The 22967-nt window shown below is 59.0% G+C and overlaps 1 protein-coding gene across 3 annotated transcripts; it reads left to right on the forward strand.

The window, feature by feature from the left end:
• The first annotated feature begins 65 nt into the window (after positions 1 to 65).
• Positions 66 to 22803, forward strand: SDF4 (stromal cell derived factor 4). 3 transcript variants are annotated; one of them, XR_010989724.1, is made up of 8 exons: positions 683 to 852; positions 4282 to 4638; positions 11321 to 11457; positions 12442 to 12555; positions 16999 to 17157; positions 18508 to 18683; positions 20565 to 21926; positions 21977 to 22803. XR_010989724.1 is itself a non-coding variant. In XM_068158293.1 (7 exons), the coding sequence occupies exons 2-7, from the start codon at positions 4331 to 4333 to the stop codon at positions 20739 to 20741; spliced, it is 1071 nt and encodes a 356-aa protein (XP_068014394.1). In that variant the 5' UTR covers positions 66 to 428; positions 4282 to 4330; the 3' UTR covers positions 20742 to 22803. The 3 variants fall into 3 exon arrangements, 2 of the variants coding, with proteins under 2 accessions (XP_068014394.1, XP_068014393.1); XM_068158293.1 differs by lacking the exon at positions 683 to 852 and adding an exon at positions 66 to 428 and having other exon boundaries at positions 20565 to 22803; XM_068158292.1 differs by having other exon boundaries at positions 20565 to 22803.
• The last annotated feature ends 164 nt before the right edge of the window (positions 22804 to 22967 follow it).

Genomic DNA, 22967 nt, shown 5'->3' on the forward strand with positions numbered 1-22967 from the left:
GGCGCGGCCATTTTGGTTCCGGGCACGGCACGCCGCGCTGCGCTGCGCTGGCAGCTGTTGGGTCAGGGCAAGTGAAGCCTCAGGAGTCGCGGCTTAAACCTGCGGAGGAGCTGCGCTTCGGCTGGCTGGGCTCGCAGCCCCGATGGATGCTTTAGTGCTACGATCCCAGCCTTCATGGGAAGCTTAGTGCTGCGTTGTGGCACAGGGGAGCACGCTACCTCGTTAAAGTAATTGTGCGTTGGCTAGCTAGCTGAAGTTCTGACTTCGTAAGCTTCGGTAGCAGCGCGTTACATATTTTAAAGGCTGCCAAGCGAAACAGATGGACGGTAAGCACCAACCCGGAGATCCGCGTAGAGCCAGGACCTGACAGGGAATTAAAGAGATTCCTTCACGCTTGGAGGAGGAAGTCTGCCTTATAAATAACTGAGGTAAGGAACAGCATGCCAGGAAATATTTGTCTACATTTTAGCACGGCAGAATTTTGCCTTCTTTAGCGGGCCACGGCAGCCTGTCAGCTGTTAGGGATCTTGCAGGACCCGCTGTGAGGGAAGAGGGCGCTTCCTTGCCCGTCTCCAAGATGGCCGCTGTTACACGCACTGCGCTCTGACGTCATTCGTACGTCGTGCGTCCCGGCCCGCTCTGCTGTGCTCCCTGCGGCCGGGCGGGAGGGGGCTCGGGGAGCTCCGCGCCGGTGACGTCCTTCCGCCCGCAGCCGCCGCGGGGGCCGAGGGGCGAGCGGGGCGAGGGGCGGCGAGGCCCGGGCCGGCTTCCCCGCGGCCTGTCACGGTCCTGGAAGGCCGCCTCCCCACCTTTTGCGGGGCGGGGACACCGCGCAGCGCCCCGGAGCTTTCGGTGAGTGCCTGTGGGCCGCGCCGGAGCGGCGTGAGGACCGCCGCCAGCCCGTGGGGTCGGGCAGGGCAGCGCCGGCCGGGCCCTCCGCAGCCCCGCTGGGGAGCTGGGCGCTGCCCCTCGGGCTGGGCTGCCCAGCGCGCTCGGCTGCGCTTCCTGCCTCTGGGGGCTTTGTGCTGGAGGTTAGCAAGAAGTTGCTCACAGAAGGAGAGATTGGCCCTGGGGATGTGCTGCCCGGGGAGTGGTGGAGTCCCCATCCCTGGGGGTGTTCAGGAGGAAACTGGATGGGGAGCTTGGTGCCATGGTTGGGTTGACAGATGGGGCGGGGGGTGAGAGGGTGGGAGCTTGTAGCTCATGGAATCTGCCGTACCGTGGTGATTGCAGGGGCCAGGGGACGCAGCCTGGGCCTTGCCTGGGCCTCGGGCATGTCCTCGGGGCTCCCTTCCGCACCTTTTCCCCCTCCTTTTCCCCCTCCTTTTCCCCCTCCTTTCCCCCTCCTTTTCCCCCTCCTTTTCCCCCTCCTTTTCCCCCTCCTTTTCCCCCTCCTTTTCCCCCTCCTTTTCCCCCTCCTTTTCCCCCTCCTTTTCCCCCTCCTTTTCCCCCTCCTTTTCCCCCTCCTTTTCCCCCTCCTTTTCCCCCTCCTTTTCCCCCTCCTTTTCCCCCTCCTTTTCCCCCTCCTTTTCCCCCTCCTTTTCCCCCTCCTTTTCCCCCTCCTTTTCCCCCTCCTTTTCCCCCTCCTTTTCCCCCTCCTTTTCCCCCTCCTTTTCCCCCTCCTTTTCCCCCTCCTTTTCCCCCTCCTTTTCCCCCTCCTTTTCCCCCTCCTTTTCCCCCTCCTTTTCCCCCTCCTTTTCCCCCTCCTTTTCCCCCTCCTTTTCCCCCTCCTTTTCCCCCTCCTTTTCCCCCTCCTTTTCCCCCTCCTTTTCCCCCTCCTTTTCCCCCTCCTTTTCCCCCTCCTTTTCCCCCTCCTTTTCCCCCTCCTTTTCCCCCTCCTTTTCCCCCTCCTTTTCCCCCTCCTTTTCCCCCTCCTTTTCCCCCTCCTTTTCCCCCTCCTTTTCCCCCTCCTTTTCCCCCTCCTTTTCCCCCTCCTTTTCCCCCTCCTTTTCCCCCTCCTTTTCCCCCTCCTTTTCCCCCTCCTTTTCCCCCTCCTTTTCCCCCTCCTTTTCCCCCTCCTTTTCCCCCTCCTTTTCCCCCTCCTTTTCCCCCTCCTTTTCCCCCTCCTTTTCCCCCTCCTTTTCCCCCTCCTTTTCCCCCTCCTTTTCCCCCTCCTTTTCCCCCTCCTTTTCCCCCTCCTTTTCCCCCTCCTTTTCCCCCTCCTTTTCCCCCTCCTTTTCCCCCTCCTTTTCCCCCTCCTTTTCCCCCTCCTTTTCCCCCTCCTTTTCCCCCTCCTTTTCCCCCTCCTTTTCCCCCTCCTTTTCCCCCTCCTTTTCCCCCTCCTTTTCCCCCTCCTTTTCCCCCTCCTTTTCCCCCTCCTTTTCCCCCTCCTTTTCCCCCTCCTTTTCCCCCTCCTTTTCCCCCTCCTTTTCCCCCTCCTTTTCCCCCTCCTTTTCCCCCTCCTTTTCCCCCTCCTTTTCCCCCTCCTTTTCCCCCTCCTTTTCCCCCTCCTTTTCCCCCTCCTTTTCCCCCTCCTTTTCCCCCTCCTTTTCCCCCTCCTTTTCCCCCTCCTTTTCCCCCTCCTTTTCCCCCTCCTTTTCCCCCTCCTTTTCCCCCTCCTTTTCCCCCTCCTTTTCCCCCTCCTTTTCCCACTCTGTGCTGGGCTGAGCTCCCATTCCCTGTCCCAGCACCCTCCTATCTCCTCTGGCAGCGTTTTTCCCGCAGCAGCAGCAGCAGCTCAGGACAAATCCGCCCCTGGGGGCTGCTTTCCCTGCCGGCTGCGCCTTCCCAGCTGGGCTTTAGACGCTGCCCTTCGGCCATCTCTTGCCCAAAGTGACCTTTCCTTCTTCCAGCTGTGCTGGGGGGTGAGGTGCTGAAGGCTCTGGGGGCTGCTGTGCTGTCGTGGCTGTTCCTGCCAGCGGTGCTGGTGCCTGGGACGCTGCCACGGCTGAGCCTGGGCTGCACATTCAGATCCTTAAGTGCTTTGTGTGCTAAGTGTTGGGGTCCCCCTTGCCAGGCCAGCACATGGCACCACAGGGAGGTCATCCTGCCCTGTGCTCAGCACTGGTTAGCCCACACCTGGAGGGCTGAGCCCAGAGAGTGGTGGTGAATGGTGCCACAGCCAGCTGGCAGCCAGGCACCAGTGGTGTGCCCCAGGGAGCAGTGCTGGGCCCCAGCCTGGTCAATATCTTCACTGATGAGCTGCATGAGGGCATGGAGTCCAGCAGCAGTAAATGTGCAGATGACAGCAAGCTGGGGGCAGGAGTTGAGGTGTTAGAGGGTGGAAGAGCTCTGCAGAGGGACCTTGCCAGGCTGGGCAGATGGCAGAGGCCAACAGGATGGCATTCAACAAGTCCCAGTGCCAGGGGCTGCACTTTGGCCACAGCAACCCCAGGCAGAGCTACAGGCTGGGGGCAGAGTGGCTGAGAGCAGCCAGGCAGAGAGGGACTTGGGGAGACTGATTGACAGCTGCCTAAACATGAGGCAGCAGTGTGCCCAGGGGGCCCAGAAGGCCAAGGGCATCCTGGCCTGCAGCAGGAAGAGTGTGGCCAGCAGGAGCAGGGAAGTCATCCTGCCCTGTGCTCAGCACTGCTCAGGCCACACCTTGAGTCCTGTGTCCAGTTCTGGGCTCCTCAGTTTCAGAAGGACATTGAGAGACTTGAAGGTGTCCAGAGAAGGGCAACAAAGCTGGGGAGAGGCCTTGAGCACAGCCCTGGGAGGAGAGGCTGAGGGAGCTGGGGTTGCTTAGCCTGGAGAAGAGGAGGCTCAGGGGAGACCTTCTTGCTCTCTCCAGCTCCCTGCAGGGAGGTTGGAGCCAGGTGGGGGTTGGTCTCTTCTCCCAGGCACCCAGCACCAGAACAAGAGGCCACAGTCTCAAGCTGTGCCAGGGGAGGTTCAGGCTGGAGGTGAGCAGAAAGTTCTTCCCAGCAAGAGAGATTGGCCACTGGGATGTGCTGCCCAGGGAGGTGGTGGAGTCCCCATCCCTGGAGGTGTTCAAGAGGGGCTTGGATGTGGCACTTGGTTTAGCTGTCAGGAGGTGCTGGGTGCCAGCTTGGCCTTGCTGACCTCTGAGCTCTTTTCCCACCTTACTGACTCTGTGACAGCTTTCAGGGCACAACTGGGCCCTTTAAAGAGGTCAACCTCATCCAAACTCCTCTGCCAGGCTGAGAGCTGCCCCAGCCTCACTTTCTGGCCTGTGTTTGTTGCTCCCCCCAGGCTGTGTTGTGTTGCACAGCCAATATTTGTGTGGGGGTGGCCATCTGGGGGTTGAGAGACCTTTTGTTAGTGAGGCAGCTTTCCAGAGCTTCCATTTCCACCTTGTTTCTTCCTGGTTGTGTTTAGGTCCTGTGGGTCCATCTGCAGTGATTGAATCAGCAGAGGAGGAAGAAAGATGATGTCCAGGCAGGCCTTCCTCTGCAGTCTGGGCTCTCTCTATCTGTCCCTGCTCTTTGTGTTCCTTCTGATGGATGTTTATGCCAGGCCTGCCAACAACTCTGCCCTCAAGGAAAAGGCAGCTGACAGCAAAGATGAGAATGAGATCCTGCCCCCAGACCACCTGAACGGGGTCAAAATGGAGATGGATGGACACCTCAACAAGGAGTTTCATCAGGAAGTCTTCCTGGGCAAGGAGATGGAAGAGTTTGAGGAGGACTCAGAGCCCAGGAGGAACAGGAAGAAGCTCATGGCCATCTTCTCAAAGTGAGTTCTCTGCAGCATCTCCATCTGCATTCTGTGGCCTGTCCATGGCTCCATGGCCCAGGGGAGGCCAGGGACAAGCAGAGTCCCTCAGGGGTCAGCCCTGGGCCCAGGCTTGTTCAACATCTTTGTGAGTGCCATGGACACTGGCACTGAGTGCAGCCTCAGCAGGTTTGCTGATGACACCAAGCTGTGTGGTGCAGCAGACAGCTGGAGGGAAGGGATCCATCCAGAGGGACCTGGACAGGCTGGAGGGAAGGGATCCATCCAGAGGGAGCTGGGCAGGCTGCAGAGCTGGGCACAAGCCAACCTCAGGAGGTTCAACAAGACCAAGGGCAGGGTCCTGCAGCTGGCTGGAGGCAACCCCAGGCACAAATCCAGGCTGGAAAGCAGCCCTGAGGAGAGAGCCTCGGGGGTGCTGGGGGAGGAGAAGCTCACCAGGAGCTCTCAGTGTGCACTTGCAGCCCAGAAAGCCAAGCAGAGCCTGGGCTGCAGCAGGAGAAGTGTGGCCAGCAGGGCAAGGGAGGTGATTCTCCCCCTCTGCTCAGCTCTGGGGAGACCCCACCTGGAGTCCTGCCTCCAGTTCTGGAGCCCCTATGGCAAGAGGGATGTGGAGGTGCTGGAAGGTGTCCAGAGCAGGGCCAGGAGGATGAGCAGAGGGCTGGAGCTGCTCTGCTGTGAGGACAGACTGAAGGAGTTGGGGCTGTTTCAGTCTGGAGAAGAGAAGGCTCCCAGGTGACCTCATTGTGGGCCTTCCAGGCTCTGAAGGGGGCTCCAGGAAGGCTGGGGAGGGACTGCTCAGGATCTCAGGCAGTGATAGGACTAGGGGGAATGGAATGAAGCTGGGGGTGGGGAGATTGAGGCTGGAGGTGGGGAAGAAGTTCTTCCCCATGAGAGTGGTGAAGCCCTGGAATGGGTTGTCCAGGGAGGTGGTCGAGGCCCTGTCCCTGGAGGTGTTTAAGGCCAGGCTGGCTGAGGCTGTGGCCTGGCTGATCTAGTGTGGGGTGTCCCTGCCCATGGCAGGGGGGTTGGAACTGGCTGATCCTTGTGGTCCCTTCCAGCCCTGACTGATTCTATGATACTATGATTCTTCCCTCTTGTGCTTGACAATTGTGATGAGGAGGGGGAAAGCCCTGGGCACACATCCAGGCTGGGTGCAGAGTGGGCTGAGAGGAGCCCTGGAGAAAGAAGCTGGGTGTATTGATGGATGAGAAGCTCCCCATGAGCCAGCAGAGCTCCTGCCTGCAGCCCAGCAGGCAGCTGTGTGCTGCTGCAAGAGGAGTGTGGGCAGCAGGGCAGCTTGGGAGAGGGGAATCTGCCCCTTGGCTCTGCTCTGCTGAGACCTCAGCTCCAATCCTGCAGCCAGCTCTGCTGTCCCCAGCATCAGAAGCACACAGAGCTGCTGGAGGGAGGCCACAAAGATGCTCCAAGGGCTGGAGCAGCTCTGCTGTGAGCACAGGCTGAGGGAGCTGGGGTGTGTGCAGCATGGAGAAGACTCCAGGGGGGCCTCAGAGCTGAAGGGATCCTGCAGGAAGGCTGCAGAGAGGCTGTTCCTGAGGGTGTCTACAGACAGCTCAAGGGGGAATGGTTTGAAGCTGAGGCAGAGCAGGGTCAGGTGGAGCTGAGGAAGAAGTTCTTCAGCAGGAGGGTGCTGAGACCCTGGCACAGGCTGCCCAGGGAGGCTGTGGCTGCCTCCTGCCTGGAGGTGTTCAAGGCCAGCTGGCTGAGGCCTTGAGCAGCTGAGTGCAGCTGAGAGCTGTCCCTGCCTGTGGTGGGGGAGCTTGGAGCAGATGACCTCTGAGGTCCCTTCCAACCTGAGCCACTCTGTGCTCCTGTTCCTCAGGGGTAAGGTTTGTGTCATTGCCTGTCAGATGCTTGGAGGTCAGGAGATGTGGTGGAAGTGACACTCAGAACCTGTGCAGTGGAGACACAAGGTGGCAGGGTTGGATCTCTTTGCTCTTGGGCAGCATCAGGGACCTCTGGAGCTCCCTTCTGTGGCCTGCCAGCGTGGTGCCAGGCAATCAGTCCAAAGCTTACCTCCTTCACCTCCCAGGGGGGCTGACTGCAGGGTGGAACCATGCAGCAGGAGCTCTCCAGGCTTCTCTCCTGCTTTTTCTTCATCCTAGGCAAGCAGGCTGCATGTGTCTGGGAGAGCAAAAGGCATTTGGCCATGCTTGGTTTCCTTCCCTGGAGTCACCTCCCTGGGATGCTGTGGAAGGAGTGCTTTGGGATGCCCCACTCTCCCCTAACTCCTTTGGAGTGCTCAGAGCACTGCTTGCCCACCCCTGAGGTAGAAGAGGAGTTGCCCTGCTCAGTGCTAGGCTGCTTAGCTCAGCACAGACCTACCCAAGCTGGCTGGTGTCAGTGGGAAGGCTGTCAGCAGCCCTTGCAGAGTGCAGCTGGCTCTCCAGGCAGGCAGGGACAGGCCTTTCCTTACCTCCTCAGGTGCTAACCTCACAGCAGGCTGCTTCAAACAGGCTGAAGTGTTCCTCTCAGCAGCAGAACTGTTGGTGGACCCTGGCAGGGTCTCAGCTGGCTTGGTACAGGGAGTGCCTGGCAGCTCAGGAGCCTCTGAGTCACTGCAGGCTTCCTGGGCACTGAGGCAGCAGAGCACTGGGGGACTTCCAGAGTATCATAGAGTCAGGGCTGGAAGGGACCACAAGGATCAGCCAGTTCCAACCCCCCTGCCATGGGCAGGGACACCCCACACTAGATCAGCCTGGCCACAGCCTCATCCAGCCTGGGCTTAAACACCTCCAGGGCTGGAGCCTCAACCACCTCCCTGGACAACCCATCCCAGGGCTTCACCACTCTCATGGGGAAGAACTTCTCCTCCCCTCCAGCCTGAATCTCCCCACCTCCAGCTTCATTCCATTAATTGGTGATTAATTGACTCTGATGAGCTGGAAGAGCAGGAAGTGGGATGGTTGTTACCTTCCTCTCCAGTTATGGAGTCAGAGAATTTCAGGGCTGGAAGGGACCTCAAGGCTCAGCCAGCTCCAACCCCCCTGCCATGGGCAGGGACACCTCACACCACAGCAGGTTGCTCACAGCCACCTCCAGCCTGGCTGCAAACACCTCCAGGCAGGAGGCTTCCACCACCTCCCTGGGCAGCCTGTGCCAGGCTCTCACCACCCTCCTGGGGAACAACTTCTTCCTCACAGCCAATCTCAATCTCCCCATTCCTAGTTTTGCTCCATCCCCCCAGTCCTATCACTCCCTGACATCCTCAAAAGTCCCTCCTGTGATGTGACTTGGGTGGGAAGTGCAGCTTGGAAGCAGTTCAGTTTGCTGGCTTTGATCTGAGGAAAGCAGAAGGTTAAATGTGGAGAGGGTGGGGGGAGAAGAGCCCAACCCCCACCTGGCTCCAACCTCCCTGCAGGGAGTTGCAGAGAGCAATGAGGTCTCCCCTGAGCCTCCTCTTCTCCAGGCTAAGCAACCCCAGCTCCCTCAGCCTCTCCTCCCAGGGCTGTGCTCCAGACCCCTCCCCAGCTTTGTTGCCCTTCTCTGGACACCTTCCAGCCTCTCAATGTCCTTCTTCAACTGAGGAGCCCAGAACTGGACACAGGACTCAAGGTGTGGCCTGAGCAGTGCTGAGCACAGGGCAGGATGAGCTCCCTGCTCCTGCTGGCCACACTGCTCCTGATGCAGGCCAGGATGCCATTGGCCTTCTTGGCCCCCTGGGCACACTGCTGGCTCCTGTTCAGCTGCTGTCCAGCACTCCCCCCAGGTCCCTCTCTGCCTGGCTGCTCTCAGCCACTCTGCCCCCAGCCTGTAGCACTGCCTGGGGTTGTTGTGGCCAAAGTGCAGCCCCTGACACTTGGATTTGTTGAATGCCATCCTGTTGGCCTCTGCCCACCTGCCCAGCCTGGCCAGGTCCCCCTGCAGAGCTCTCCTACCCTCTAACAGCTCAACTCCTGCTCCACCAGATCAGGTTGCTCAGAGCCTTGCTGAGCCTGCCCTTGGCTATCTCCAGGGCTGGGCTCTCAGCCAGCTGCCTGGGCAACCCTGTGCTGATCAAACACAAAACTCAGAGTGGAGGGGGGGGGGGGGGGGGGGGTGGGGAGAGCAAGCCCCAGATCCTGGCCTGCTGTTTGCAGGGGGGTTTGGAGCTGATTATTCAGCACCTAGCAGGAAAACATGCAGCAGCCCTGGAAACTGAGAAGACCTCACTGACCTTTGGGAGGCAGGCTTCTATTTGAAGCCCAGCAGAGCCAACTCTGCTTCAGTTTTAACAACAACAAAGACAACAACAACAACAACAAAAATCCCCAGTGGGGCTCTGGGCTTTTTGTCTTTCCTCCCTGCCTTTGGAGGTTTTTTCATCTGGGTTTGGGGTTTTTCATTCAATCACTGTCTGAAGGGTTGCCATTGAAACTGAAGTGAAGGAGGAGGAGGAGGAGGAGGAGAGGATGTGCCTTTAAATGTCACCTGAGTGTGAAAAGCTTGAGTTGAGTAACCCCAGCACCTGGGCTTGGGCAGCACTGAGCTCTGGTAGTGGAGTGCAGCACTGAGTTGGTTTAGCTATTCACAGGCAGCCAGCATGGGTTGGGTTGGAAGGGAGCTCTAAGCTCATCCCTGCCATGGGCTGCAAACAGGACTGCAGTGAGAGCTGGGAGATGTTTGTCAGGACAGAGCTGACCTGGGGGCTGTGGGGCAGGCTGTGGGGCAGGCTGTGGATGAACTCTGCCTGGGCTGCAGCAAGGCCTTTGCCACCATCCCCCACAGCAAGCTCCTGGCCAAGCTGTCAGCCCCTGGCTGGGACAGCAGCTCTCTGAGCTGGGTTAGGAACTGGCTGGAGGCTGAGCCCAGAGAGTGGTGGTGAATGGTGCCACAGCCAGCTGGCAGCCAGGCACCAGTGGTGTGCCCCAGGGATCAGTGCTGGGCCCTGTGCTCTTTAACATCCTCATTGATGATCTGGATGAGGGCACTGAGTCCAGCAGCAAATGTGCAGCTGACAGCAAGCTGGGAGCAGATGTTGGTCAGTGAGAGGGCAGAAGGGCTCTGCAGAGGGACCTGGCCAGGCTGGACAGATGGGCAGAGGCCAACAGGATGGCATTCAATAAGTCCAAGTGCCAGGGGCTGCACTTTGGCCACAACAACCCCAGGCAGAGCTACAGGCTGGGGGCAGAGTGGCTGAGAGCAGCCAGGCAGAGAGGGACCTGGGGGGAGTGGTGGACAGCAGCTGAACATGAGGCAGCAGTGTGCCCAGGGGGCCAAGAAGGCCAAGGGCATCCTGGCCTGCATCAGGAAGAGTGTGGCCAGCAGGAGCAGGGAGGTCATTGTGCCCTGTGCTCAGCACTGCTCAGGCCACACCTGGAGTCCTGTGTCCAGTTCTGGGCTCCTCAGTTGAAGAAGGACATTGAGAGACTTGAAGGTGTCCAGAGAAGGGCAACAAAGCTGGGGAGGGGTCTGGGGCACAGCCCTGGGAGGAGAGGCTGAGGGAGCTGGGGTTGCTTAGCCTGGAGAAGAGGAGGCTCAGGGGAGACCTTCTTGCTCTCTCCAACTCCCTGCAGGGAGGTTGGAGCCAGGTGGGGGTTGGTCTCTTCTCCCAGGCAGCCAGCAGCAGAACAAGAGGCCACAGTCTCAAGCTGTGCCAGGGGAGGTTTAGGCTGGAGGTGAGGAGAAAGTTCTTCCCAGCAAGAGAGATTGGCCCTTGGGATGTGCTGCCCAGGGAGGTGGTGGAGTCCCCATCCCTGGAGGTGTTCAAGAGGGGATTGGATGTGGCACTTGGAGCCATGGTTCAGCTGTCAGGAGGTGTTGGGTGGCAGCTTGGACTTGATGATCTCTGAGGTCTTTTCCAATCTTATTGATTCTATGATGCTCTCTGAGGTCTCTTCCAACCTTGTTGGTTCTCTGATGATCCCTGAGGTCTCTTCCATCCTGGTTGATTCTCTGCTCCTGTGTCCCTGCTGGCTGCAGGGGGGTTGGGCTGGCTGACCTTTGGAGGTCCCTTCCATCCCAGTCCATCCTGTGCCTCTCTGGAAGGCCTGGCCACAGTGTTGCTCATCCTCCTTCCCCTGTTGCTGATGGTCCTGGCAGTGGTGGGGTGAGCTGGGCAGCTCCAGGCAGGCAGCTTGCCAAGGCCAGGGCAGGGAGGGCTGGGCTGTGATTCTGTGGTTCTAAGGACTTGGGCAAGAGAGCCTGGAGAGGGAGTTAGTGCTTTGAGAGCAGCCTGGAGGTGAGTTTTGTTTCCCAGGCAGTGAAAGTCTGCAGCAGCTGCCAGCTGCCAGCCCTGAGCCAAGAGGGGACTGAGCTGCTGTGCCAGGGTTGATGTGTTTGTGGCTTCCTCTGCCTCCCTCAGCACCAGCAGGGTGCAGTGAGGCAGCAGAGCCAAGTGGTGCTGCTGGGTGGCCAAGCTGAGGGCTAGCTGCAGGGCCTTCAGTGGCACGAGGGCCTGCAGCTCAGTGCTCAATGAATGCCTCATTTGTTTGCCCTGTGCTGGGAAGAAGCTGAAATCCAGGGAGGGTTTTGGGCTGGTCTGAGGCTGGGCCCTTCCTTTCTGCTCACAGCTCTGGGCAGGGAGAGTGCTGAAGTGGTTCCTGGGTTGGTCCTTTCCTGGGGGGCAGCCTCGGGGTGTCCTGAAGGGATTCAGGCTCTGCCAGGCAGCTGGTTGCTCATCCCAGTACCTGACACCTGCACAACCCATCCCAGCCCTGACAGCTGCACCCCCCTTCCTCCCCAGGGTGGATGCCAACAGTGACCACAAGATAGGAGCCAAGGAGATGCAGCGCTGGATCATGGAGAAGACAGACGAGCACTTCCAGGAGGCTGTGGAGGAGAACAAGATGCACTTCCGGGCTGTGGACCCTGATGGGGATGGTGAGGACCCCTCCAGAGCCCCCTCCCCTCCCTTCTCCCCCTGCAGAGCCCCCTCCCCTCCTCCTCTCCCCCTGCAGAGCCCCCCTCCCCTCTCCCCCTGCAGACCCCCTTCCTCTCCCCTCTCCCCCTGCAGACCCCCCCATCTCTCCCCTGCAGACCCCTCCCTCCCCATCTCTCCCCTGCAGACCCCTCCCTCCCCATCTCTCTCCTGCAGACCTCTCCCTCCCCTCTCTCCTGCAGACCTCTCCCTCCCCTCTCCCCTGTAGACCTCTCCCTCCCTTCTCCCCTGTAGACCTCTCCCTCCCTTCTCCCCTGCAGACCTCCCCCTCCCCTGCTGACCTTGAGAGAGTTGGAAGAGACTTTTGAGCTCATCCAGCCCAACCTCTCACCCAGCACCATCTGATCAACCCAACTATGGCACCAAGGGCCTCAGCCAGGCTCTTCCTAAACCCCTCCAGGGATGGGGACTCCACCACCTCCCTGGGCAGCACATTCCCAGGGCCAATCTCTCTGTGAAGAAAGAGAATCACAGAATCAATAAGGCTGGAAAAGCCCTCAGGGATCAGCAAGTCCAACCTGGCACCCAGCACCTCCTGACTAACTGAACCCGTGCTCCTGGAGGTGCTCCTGGAGGTGCTCCTGGAGGTGCTCCTGGAGGTGCTCCTGGAGGTGCTCCTGGAGGTGCTCCTGGAGGTGCTCCTGGAGGTGCTCCTGGAGGTGCTCCTGGAGGTGCTCCTGGAGGTGCTCCTGGAGGTGCTCCTGGAGGTGCTCCTGGAGGTGCTCCTGGAGGTGCTCAGGAGTGAGGCCTTGAGCAGCCTGGGCTGGGGAGAGGTGTCCCTGCCCGTGGCAGGAGGCTTTGTCACCCTCTGGCCTTGAAGGTGCCTTTCAGCCCCAGCTCTCCTGTGACTCTGGGAGCTGCCTTCAGCAGGAGCTGGTCCCTGGGGAGCTTGGTGTGTGAGAGCTGGGGGGGCTGCTCTCTTGCAGGCCATGTGTCCTGGGACGAGTACAAAGTCAAATTCCTGGCCAGCAAAGGCTTCAACGAGAAGGAGATGGCAGAGAAGGTCAGGAACAACCAGGAGCTGAAAATAGATGAAGAGAGTAAGTGCTGGGGGCTTCCCTTCCCTGCTGGCAGCAGCCTGCTGCTGGCACCAAGGGGGGTGGGGGATGCTGGAGGTGTTCCTGTGCTGCTGCACTACTCATCCTGAGGCAGGAGGGATCCTTTCTGGTGCCACAGCCCCTGGCTGGGACAGCAGCTCTCTGAGCTGGGTTAGGAACTGGCTGGAGGCTGAGCCCAGAGAGTGGTGGTGAATGGTGCCACAGCCAGCTGGCAGCCAGGCACCAGTGGTGTGCCCCAGGGAGCAGTGCTGGGCCCTGTGCTCTTTAACATCCTCATTGATGAGCTGGGTGAGGGCATTGAGTCAGTCCTCAGCAAATGTGCAGATGACACTGAGCTGGGGGCAGGAGTTGAGCTGTTAGAGGGTAGGAGAGCTCTGCAGAGGGACCTGGCCAGGCTGGGCAGATGGGCAGAGGCCAACAGGATGGCATTCAACAAGTCCAAGTGCCAGGCTGCCCCAGGGAGGTTGCATGGCTCATGGGAGCTACTGAGGGAGAGAGAGAGACCTTAGCTGAGTCAGGGAGGGGGCAGGGGAGGGCTTTATGGGGGGCTTTAGGAGGGGGCAAAGGAGGGCTTTAGTGGAGGGCTTTAAGGTGAGGGCTCTAGGAGGGGGCAGGGGAGGACTTTGGGGGGGGCTTTAGGAGGGGGCAAGGGAGGGCTTTAGGGTGAGGGCTTTAGGAGGGGGCAGGGGAGGGCTTTAGGAGGGGCTTTAGGAGAGGGCAGGGGAGGACTTTAGGAGGGGGCAAGGGAGGGCTTTAGGAGGGGCTTTAGGAGGGGAAAGGGAGGGCTTGAGGAGGGGCTTTAGGAGGGTGCAAGGGAGGGCTTTAGGAGGGGGACTTTAGGGGAGGGCAGGGCTTGAGGAAGCAGGGAGAGGAGGGAGGAGGAGATGAGAGCTTCGATTGGGAAGCAGCAGGAGAGAAATGACCAAGCAGCCCTTTGAATGGGCCTGGCACTCTGCACAGAGTCCTCTCCCTGCCTCCCCCTCCTCACTGGCAAAGTGTTCAGGTTGACTGTGCAGCCCAGCAGGCAGGCCTCAGCCTTTCCCTGCAGGAGTTAGTCACTGCAGAGGGGCTGATGTTGTATTTTCCATTCATCAGAAGGCAACTGAGATGCAAATGAGCCTGCTGGGTGCTGCTGGGGCAGGGAAAGCACCTGTGCAGCTTGCTCTCTGGCACTGGGGCTGAGAGCAGCTTCCAGGAATGCTCATCAAGATAGAAGAGAGTTGCTGAGTAAGGGAAGTCTGCACAGAGGCAGTTTCCTACCTGGGCAGCCAGCTGGGTTCTCTGCCTCCTCCTGAGCCTGCTGGCCCCCAGTTACCTTCCTGCTCTGCTGGAAAACTCTCCTTTTTGGGGCTCTCTAATGGAAAATAGTTGAATGTGTGGAGCTTGGAGGAGGTTTTGAGCCTGGGGGCCAGGTGCACACTGCAGCCTGGGGGCACACTGCAGCCTGGGGGCCAGGGATGCCAGGGAGGCAACAGGCTGAGAGCTTTGGGGCTGTTCAGCCTGGAGAAGACAAGGCTCCAAGGAGACCTGAGAGCAGCCTCCCAGTACCTGAAGGAGAGCTGGGGAGGGACTTTGTACAAGGGCTTGGAGTGACAGGCTGAGAGGCAAGGGATTGAAGCTTGGGGAGGGGAACCTCTGCCATGAGGAGAGGCTGGAGGAGCTGGGGTTGTGTGCTGGCTTGCTGCAAGAGGAGTGTGAGCAGCAGGGCAAGAGAGGTAAGTCTGCTCCTTGGCTCTCCTGGGACCCCACCTCCAATCCTGCAGCCAGCTCTGCTGTCCCCAGCATCAGAAGGACACAGAGCTGCTGGAGGGAGGCCACAAGGATGATCCAAGGGCTGGAGCAGCTCTGCTGTGAGGCTGAGGGAGCTGGGGGTGTGCAGCCTGGAGAAGAGAAGGCTCCAGGGGGACCTCAGAGCTGTCTGCCAGGAGCTGAAGGGATCCTGCAGGAAGGCTGCAGAGAGACTTTTGCTGAGGGTGTCTGGAGCCAGGCCAAGGGGGAATGGTTTGAAGCTGAGGCAGAGCAAAGTGAGACTGGAGCTGAGGAAGGAGTTCTTCTGTAGGAGGGTGGTGAGACTCTGGCCCAGGCTGCCCAGGGAGGCTGTGGCTGCCTCCTGCCTGGAGGTGTTCAGGGCCAGGCTGGCTGAGGCCTTGAGCAGCTGAGTGCAGCTGAGAGCTGTCCCTGCCTGTGGTGGGGAGCTTGGAGCAGATGACCTCTGAGGTCCCTTCCAGCTTGAGCCATCCCAGGGTTATTGCCTGTCTGGTTGTGTCACTGCTGGAACTCAACCCTGCCACTTACCAGCTTGCCCCAGGACTCCTGTTAGGTCCCTGGAGGTTTTCCTTCCCCTTGACAGGAAAACATTCCCTGAGGGACCAAACCCTTGCAGCTCAGGAATGGAGCTGCAGCCATTTGGGGGCTGGGGTTTGGTTTGCCCCCTTCCTCTTTTAACTTAAGCCCTCCAAAGCCTTCAGGAACTACTTCAGACAGCTCAATCCACTCCTGAAACAGCTGATTCTGTAGCCTTGAGGCCCTCTCACAACTGAGAACTGCTTCAAGATGAGCCTGTGGAGGCCTTGGGCAGGTAGCAGAGGTTGCTCCTCCTGGCCCTGGGGGTTTTTTTTCCACTGTGTCATTTAGAAAATGCCTACAGCAGCCAAAATGCTGCAGCCAGGTGGTTTGTTCTTGGCTCCCTGGTGATGTAGAGGAGCACTAGGTGCACACAGTGTCTGGGGTGTTGCAGGGGAGGGTGGTTTTCCCCCCCCCCCTCCTCCTTCAAACCAGAGGCATGTTTTGAGCAGCAGCTCCTTTGCCTGTCACGGTTCTCACCTCACCTTCAGACACATCCACTTCAGTGGAACTGAACTGTGAAGGGAAGGCTGCCTTGGTAGTGCAGAGAGTGTCCTGGGGGGTCCTCAAACAAGGAGTTCCAGGCCTGTGCTCAGGGTAAGGCAACCCCAAAGAGTGAGCAACACCCAAACAAGGAGAGGAAGGAGCTGCTGTGATGGGATGAGAGGGGGTGGGTTGGAGCTGGGGGAGGGCAGAGTGAGACTGGAGATGAGGTGTGAGGTGGAATGAGGGAGGTTGGGAATGTGAAGGGATGTTGGTGCTGAGGTTGGACAGCTGTGCTCCAGCTTGCACTGCCTCCTTGCAGCAAAGGAGTGTTTCTCTCTTTGGGGAGGGACTCTTGGCAAGGGCTTGTAGGGAGAGGAGGAGGAGCAAAGGGTTGGAGCTGGAGGAGGGGAGCTGGAGGCTGGAGGTGAGGAAGAAATTCTGCACAGTGAGAGTGGGGAGAGACTGGAACAGGTTGCCCTGGGAGGTTGATAGCTTTGATCTGAGTAGAAGAGAATAAACCAGGTTGGAAAAGACCTTTGAGATCATCAAGTCCAACCTGTCACCCAGCACCATCTGATCAACTAAACCATGGCACCAAGGGCCTCATCCAGGCTCTCCCTAAACACCTCCAGGGCTGGGGACTCCACCACCTGCCTGGGCAGCACATCCCCAGGGCCAATCTCTCTGTGGAGAAATAGAATCATAGAATCAGTAAGGTTGGAAAAGACCTCAGAGAGCAGCAAGTCCAAGCTGGCACCCAGCACCTCCTGACAGCTAAACCATGGCTCCAAGTGCCACATCCAAGCCCCTCTTGAACACCTCCAGGGATGGGGACTCCACCACCTCCCTGGGCAGCACATCCCCAGGGCCAATCTCTCTGTCTGGGAAGAACTTCTTCCTCCCCTCCAGCCTAAACCTCCCCTGGCACAGCTTGAGACTGTGGCCTCTTGTTCTGGTGCTGGGTGCCTGGGAGAAGAGCCCAACCCCCAGCTGGCTACAACCTCCCTTCAGGGAGCTGGAGAGAGCAAGAAGGTCTCCCCTGAGCCTCCTCTGCTCCAGGCTAAGCAACCCCAGCTCCCTCAGCCTCTCCTCCCAGGGCTGGGTTGTGTTCTGTCCCATCCCCATCCCCATCCCCATCCCCATCCCCATCCCCATCCCCATCCCCATCCCATCCCATGGTGCAGGACTGCTTTGAGGTAGGACACCAGAATGGTTCCTTCAGCAGCAAGGTGCTGAGGCAGGGGAAGGATTTGGGCTTGTGGTGGGCTTCAGGTGAGGGAAAGAAGGAGAGCAAGAGCTGCTGAGCAAAGCTGAACCAGCTCCCAGCACTCTGCACTTGGCATGGGGGAGTTCTGATCCAGGTGCAGCTCAATCCTTCCCTTCAGCTCCTGCTTCCACTTCAGTTGGTGGCTTTTGAAGGACCTTCCCTTAGCCTTTCAGCACAAACTGATTGCCCTTTGTTTCCCCCCTCCCCCCAAGCTGTGATTTCCCCTGGGTGGGGTTGAACTCAGCCAGGCAGCAGGGTGAGAGGTCAGCCCTGCTGGAGCTTGGCCCTGGCTGTGGAGGGGGCAGCTTCAGTTTGCCTTCCCTCTGCAGCACAGGAAGTCCTGGACAACCTGAAGGACAGGTGGTACCAGGCTGACAACCCCCCCCCTGACCTGCTCCTGAACGAGGAGGAGTTCCTGTCCTTCCTGCACCCAGAGCACAGCAGGGGCATGCTGAAGTTCATGGTGAAGGAGATCATCAGAGACTTGGGTAAGAGAGGCTTCAAACCCCAGGGCTGGGCAGCTGGTGGCTTGCAGAGCGTTTGGCTGCCTGGGGGTGAGCTGCCTGCAGCAGGGGGGGTGAGCTGCCTGCAGCAGCAGGGGGGTGTGAGCTGCATGCAGCAGCAGGGGGGTGTGAGCTGCATGCAGCAGCAGGGGGGGGTGTGAGCTGCCTGCAGCAGGGGGGGTGTGAGCTGCCTGCAGCAGGGGGGGGTGTGAGCTGCATGCAGCAGGGGGGGTGTGAGCTGCCTGCAGCAGCAGGGGGGGTGTGAGCTGCATGCAGCAGCAGGGGGGTGTGAGCTGTATGCAGCAGGGGGGTGTGAGCTGCATGCAGCAGCAGGGGGGGTGTGAGCTGCATGCAGCAGCAGGGGGGAGTGTGAGCTGCATGCAGCAGCAGGGGGATGTGAGCTGCCTGCAGCAGGGGGGTGTGAGCTGCCTGCAGCAGGGGGGTGTGAGCTGCCTGCAGCAGCAGGGGGGGGTGTGAGCTGCCTGCAGCAGCAGGGGGGGGTGTGAGCTGCATGCAGCAGGGGGGGTGTGAGCTGCATGCAGCAGCAGGGGGGGTGTGAGCTGTATGCAGCAGGGGGGGGTGTGAGCTGCCTGCAGCAGGGGGGGTGTGAGCTGCCTGCAGCAGCAGGGGGGTGTGAGCTGCATGCAGCAGCAGGGGGGGTGTGAGCTGCATGCAGCAGGGGGGGGTGTGAGCTGCCTGCAGTAGCAGGGGGGGTGTGAGCTGCCTGCAGCAGCAGGGGGGGTGTGAGCTGCATGCAGCAGGGGGGGTGTGAGCTGCATGCAGCAGCAGGGGGGGGTGTGAGCTGTATGCAGCAGGGGGGGTGTGAGCTGCCTGCAGTAGCAGGGGGGGTGTGAGCTGCCTGCAGCAGCAGGGGGGCTGTGAGCTGCATGCAGCAGGGGGTGTGAGCTGCACCCAGCAGCAGGGTGGGGGTGGAGGGGACCTTAAAGATCAGCTGGGTCCAACCACCCTCCCAGCAGCTCAGGATGATGCTCAAGGCCTCCTCCAGCCTGGCCTTGAGCAGCTCCAGGGAGGGGACAGCCACAGCCCCCCTGGGCAGCCTGCTCCACTGCCTCCCCACCCTCCCTGGCAAGGATTTCTCCCTGGCAGCAGTTGTGGCCTTCAGGAAAAGGATCTTGTAGTGCATGCTGTGTGGTTTTTAGCCTTCCAAACCATCTGTTGTGGGCCAGGACACACAGCTGGGGCTGCTCCAAGATGGCAATGGTAACTCTCTCATCTCTGTTGGAGTCAGGACTATAGCAGTGGCATCCCTGGCAGGAAGACACCTCTCCTCCTCCCTGGTCAGCTCCTGTGAGGTCCTGTGTGCTTCTCTTGCAGATCAAGATGGAGATAAGAAGCTCACCCTTTCAGAGTTCATTTCCTTGCCTGTTGGGACTGTGGAGAACCAGCAAGCTCAAGACATTGATGATGACTGGGTGAAAGACAGGAGGAAGGAGTTTGAGGAGGTCATTGATGCCAACCATGATGGCATTGTCACCATGGAGGAGCTGGAGGTAACTGCCTCACTCTGGGGCTGTCAAAAGCCAGCAGCTTGGAAACACAGGACTGCAACTGCCTCAGTGGAGTCCAAAGCTGTTGGAAGTGACTACAGAGTGTAGAAGGCTGCAGGTTGTGGTGGGGTTCTGCAGTGCTTGCTGGTGGTGGTGCTGCTTTTTGCCAGAGGCAGGAGAGGTTTTTCCCTCCCCTAAGTGCTGCCTCAGAGGGGTTTGGGTCACACAGGCACCTGGGTGGATTGGGGAGTGCAGGAGAGCAGGTCAGAGACTTCATGAAGGTGCATTAGTCCATGGGACACTGGGTCACACTTTGCAGTTACTGCAGGTGTAACTCACAACCTGTGTGCTCATTAACAACAAAAACCCCCAAACAGCCCAAAAGGACCAAACCCAACCCAGCCCCCAAGGACCAACCAAGCCTGGGGCCCCAGCAGCCTAGAAAAGGGCAGAGGTCTCCTCCTTGCCCTTTTCTAACACAGCCAAACTGTTGGGTTTGAGCTGTGCCTTCTCAGTTGTGGCCTTGGTTGGCAGGAGTCAGGCTGAGACCTAACAGAGCCTGGAGCAGGCTGCCCAGAGAGGTTGTGGAGTCTCCTGCTCTGGAGACTTTCAAGCCCCATCTGGAGGCATCCCTGTGTGACCTGCCCTGGCTGATCCTGGCTTGGACTGGATGGGCTTTGGAGGTCCTGCCGAAGCAGGGTCACCCCAGGGCAGGTCACACAGGAGCACATCCAGGTGGGGTTTGAACATCTCCAGAGGAGGAGACTCCACAGCCTCTCTGGGCAGCCTGCTCCAGTGGTTCTGTCCTGAAGTCCCTTGCAACCCTCTTGCCAAAGCAGGATGAGCTGAGGCAGGTCTCAGAGGAGCACAATCAGATGGATTCTGAATGTCTCCAGAGCAAGAGACTCCACAGCCCCTCTGGGCAGCCTGCTCCAGTGCTTCTGTCCAGAGGTCCCTTGCAACCCTCTTGCCAAAGCAGGATGAGCTGAGGCAGGTCTCAGAGGAGCACAATCAGATGGATTCTGAATGTCTCCAGAGCAAGAGACTCCACAGCCCCTCTGGGCAGCCTGCTCCAGTGGTTCTGTGGCTTGATGTCCAGAGGCCCCTTCCAACCTGAACATCTCCAGAGGAGGAGACTCCACAACCCCTCTGGGCAGCCTGCTCCAGTGGTTCTGTCCTGAAGTCCCTTGCAACCCTCTTGCCAAAGCAGGATGAGCTGAGGCAGGTCTCGGAGCACAATCAGATGGATTCTGAATGTCTCCAGAGGACACTCCACAGCCTCTCTGGGCAGCCTGCTCCTGTGGTTCTGTGGCTTGATGTTCAGAGGCCCCTTCCAACCTGAACATCTCCAGAGAAGGAGACTCCACAACCCCTCTGGGCAGCCTCCAGTGGCTCTGTGACTTGTGTCCAGAGGTCTCTTCCAACCTACCTGCCAAAGCAGGATGAGCTGAGGCAGCTCTCAGGGGAGCACAATCAGATGGATTCTGACTGTCTCCAGAGGAGGAGACTTCCCAGCCCCTCTGGGCAGCCTCCTCCAGTGGTTCTGTGACTTGATGTCCAGAGGACCCTTCCAACCTGAACATCTCCACAGCAAGAGACTCCACAACCCCTCTGGCAGCCTCCAGTGGCTCTGTGACTTGTGTCCAGAGGTCTCTTCCAACCTTCCTGCCAAAGCAGGATGAGCTGAGGCAGCTCTCAGAGGAGCACAATCAGATGGATTCTGACTGTCTCCAGAGGAGGAGACTCCCCAGCCCCTCTGGGCAGCCTGCTCCAGTGGTTCTCCCTCCCAACCCCCTCCCCTCCTGTGACTGATGCGTGGCGCTGGGGGCTTAGCGCTGGGGAACTGATTTCTCTTCCCTGGTTTTCTGTTGTTGTTTTTCTTAGGAGTACATGGATCCAATGAATGAATACAATGCCCTGAATGAAGCCAAGCAGATGATAGCAGTGGCAGATGAGAACCAAAACCACCACCTGGAGCTGGAGGAGATCCTGAAGTACAGCGAGTACTTCACGGGCAGCAAGCTCATGGACTACGCACGCAACGTCCACGAGGAGTTCTGACCCTGCTCTCCTCCCCCCCTACAGCTCTGAAGCACTTTCTTGCTTGGAAAACAACAACAACAAAAAAAGAGGGGAAAAAAGGAAAAAACAAGAAAAAAAGAAGCTAAACCCAACCTCCAAGAGACAGAAAAGGACTTTGCTGCTATCTGTGTTGTCCGCCCTCCGCTGCGTCGTCCTCGGCTCCAAGCTTCCGTCCGTGCCTAGAGCCACAGCCTGCAGGGTGAGGGTGGTGGTGGTGGTTGCACAAAGAAGTCCCTGCAGAGCAGGGCTGCATCACTCTGGACACTGAATGCAGCTTGGAGGGGCAGCTGCTGAGGCTTCTGGAATGGTTAAGTCTCTGTTGCCCTCCTGGCTGCTGCTGGGTGCAAACAGGAAGCAACCCTGAGGGCTGTGGGCTGGGGAGGGGGTTGGGGGTCAGGCAGGGGTGGGGGATGGTGCAGCCATTCAGCAGCTCAACCTGCTTAAGGTGTTGGGAATGAAATGCAGGCTCTCCTTCCATCACTCAGCCAGGAGCTGTGGGGAAGAACTCTCCTTGGAACCACAGAATGCCAGGGTGGAAGGCACCCCAAGGATCATCTGGGCTAAGCCTTTCTGTTCCAGAGGAACTGTTCCTCTCCTCTGTTTCACACAGCAAACTGGTTCTGGGGTGCCAGGCTTTGTGGTTGGGGCTGCACTGGGAGGCTTCAGATTGCTTCTGTTTTAGGGGGGGGAAAGGTCATCACATTTCATCTTAAAATGAAACAGCAGGGAAGGTTTCTTTGTGCTCTTAAAGGTAGAATCAGATTGGAAGGGACCTCAGAGATCATCTGCTCCAGCCCCCCTCTGAAATACTCAGCTGCTCAGGGCTTTATCCAGCCTCCTCCAGGCAGGAGGCAGCCACAGCCTCCCTGGGCAGCCTGGGCCAGAGTCTCAGCACCCTCCTACTGCAGAGCTTCTTCCTCAGCTCCAGTCTGACCCTGCTCTGCCTCAGCTTCAACCCACTCCCCCTTGCCCTGTCTTCAGCCACCCTGAGGAAAAGTCCCTCTGCAGCCTTCCTGTAGGATCCCTTCAGAATGTGTGGGGCTGGCAGGGACCTCTGGAGATCAGCCAACCCCCCCTGCCACAGCAGGAGCACCTGGGGCAGCAACACAGGCTGAGGAGGAGATTCCTCCCAAGGATGGTTACTCCCTGGGGCAGCTCACCCAGGCTGAGAAGATTCCTCCCAAGGATGGTTGCTCCTGGGGCAGCTCACCCAGGCTGAGGAGGAGATTCCTCCCAAGGATGGTTGCTCCCTGGGGCAGCTCACCCAGGCTGAGGAGGAGATTCCTCCCAAGGATGGTTGCTCCCTGGGGCAGCTCCCCCAGGCTGAGGAGGAGATTCCTCCCAAGGATGGTTGCTCCCTGGGGAGATTACTTCCAAGGATGGTTGCTGCCTGGGGCAGCTCCCCCAGGCTGAGGAGGAGATTCCTCCCAAGGATGGTTGCTCCCTGGGGCAGCTCTCCCAGACTGAGGAGGAGATTCCTCCCAAGGATGGTTACTACCTACCTTAAGCTCCCTGTCCAAACTGACCTTTTAACTCCTTGCTTCTGTGCAGCTTGGTGCTGATGAAGCTGGGGGAAACCACTGGCTCTGCTTCCCCCCTCCCCCCCATGCAGGCAGCACTTGGGCAGCTGTTGAACCAGCCTGGGGTTGGGTTTTGGGGGGGGTTGCCTGTGAGAGCATCTTGTCACACCAGGGTCACAGCCACTGCTGTCTGAAAGAGGGGATGGATATCCTCCCTCTGGGTCCCCTCTTTGCTGTAAAGGAATTCAACCAAACCTTCTTCCTGAAGGCTTTGCCTGCAAGGTGAAAAAGGAATCCAGGTGGAGATGTTATATTTGATTAAATTTATTCTCTTAATATAAGGTCAAGAGGAAATGTTGCTCTCTCTCTCTTTCTCTTCCCAACAGCCTCTCCTTGGATCTTTCTCCTTTAATCTCTCTGTTTTGGGGTTGGTTTTGTTACAGCCAGCTTCTGGCAGAGGCCTTGCTTTGGTTTTCTACAGGCAGAAATCTCTCCTCATTAAATAATCCCTTTTTGTTTCCCTCCAGGCTTTGGAGCTGTTGCTGGGTTTGGGGTTGGGAGTCTTGGGAGGGGAGAGAGGGGGATTAAAGCTCACTCAGAGGATGGGGAAATTAAAGTAGAATAGGATTAAGCAGGTTGGAAGAGATCTCAGAGGTCATCAAGTCCAGCCTGGCACCCAGCACCA

Source organism: Melanerpes formicivorus, unplaced genomic scaffold (genome assembly GCF_026170545.1).
Source record: "Melanerpes formicivorus ecotype bairdi unplaced genomic scaffold, bMelFor1.0.p_v2 SCAF_39, whole genome shotgun sequence".
In the NCBI taxonomy this organism is placed as follows: Eukaryota; Metazoa; Chordata; class Aves; order Piciformes; family Picidae; genus Melanerpes; species Melanerpes formicivorus.

What these genes read in the sequence shown, in the direction of transcription:
- SDF4 (XM_068158293.1), top strand. Translation starts at nt 4,331, where the DNA reads ATGATGTCCAGGCAGGCCTTCCTCTGCAGTCTGGGCTCTCTCTATCTG. An exon ending in TGTGGACCCTGATGGGGATG is followed by an intron (nt 11,458 to 12,441) that starts GTGAGGACCCCT and finishes GCTCTCTTGCAG; the next exon opens with GCCATGTGTCCTGGGACGAG. An exon ending in TCACCATGGAGGAGCTGGAG is followed by an intron (nt 18,684 to 20,564) that starts GTAACTGCCTCA and finishes TGTTTTTCTTAG; the next exon opens with GAGTACATGGATCCAATGAA.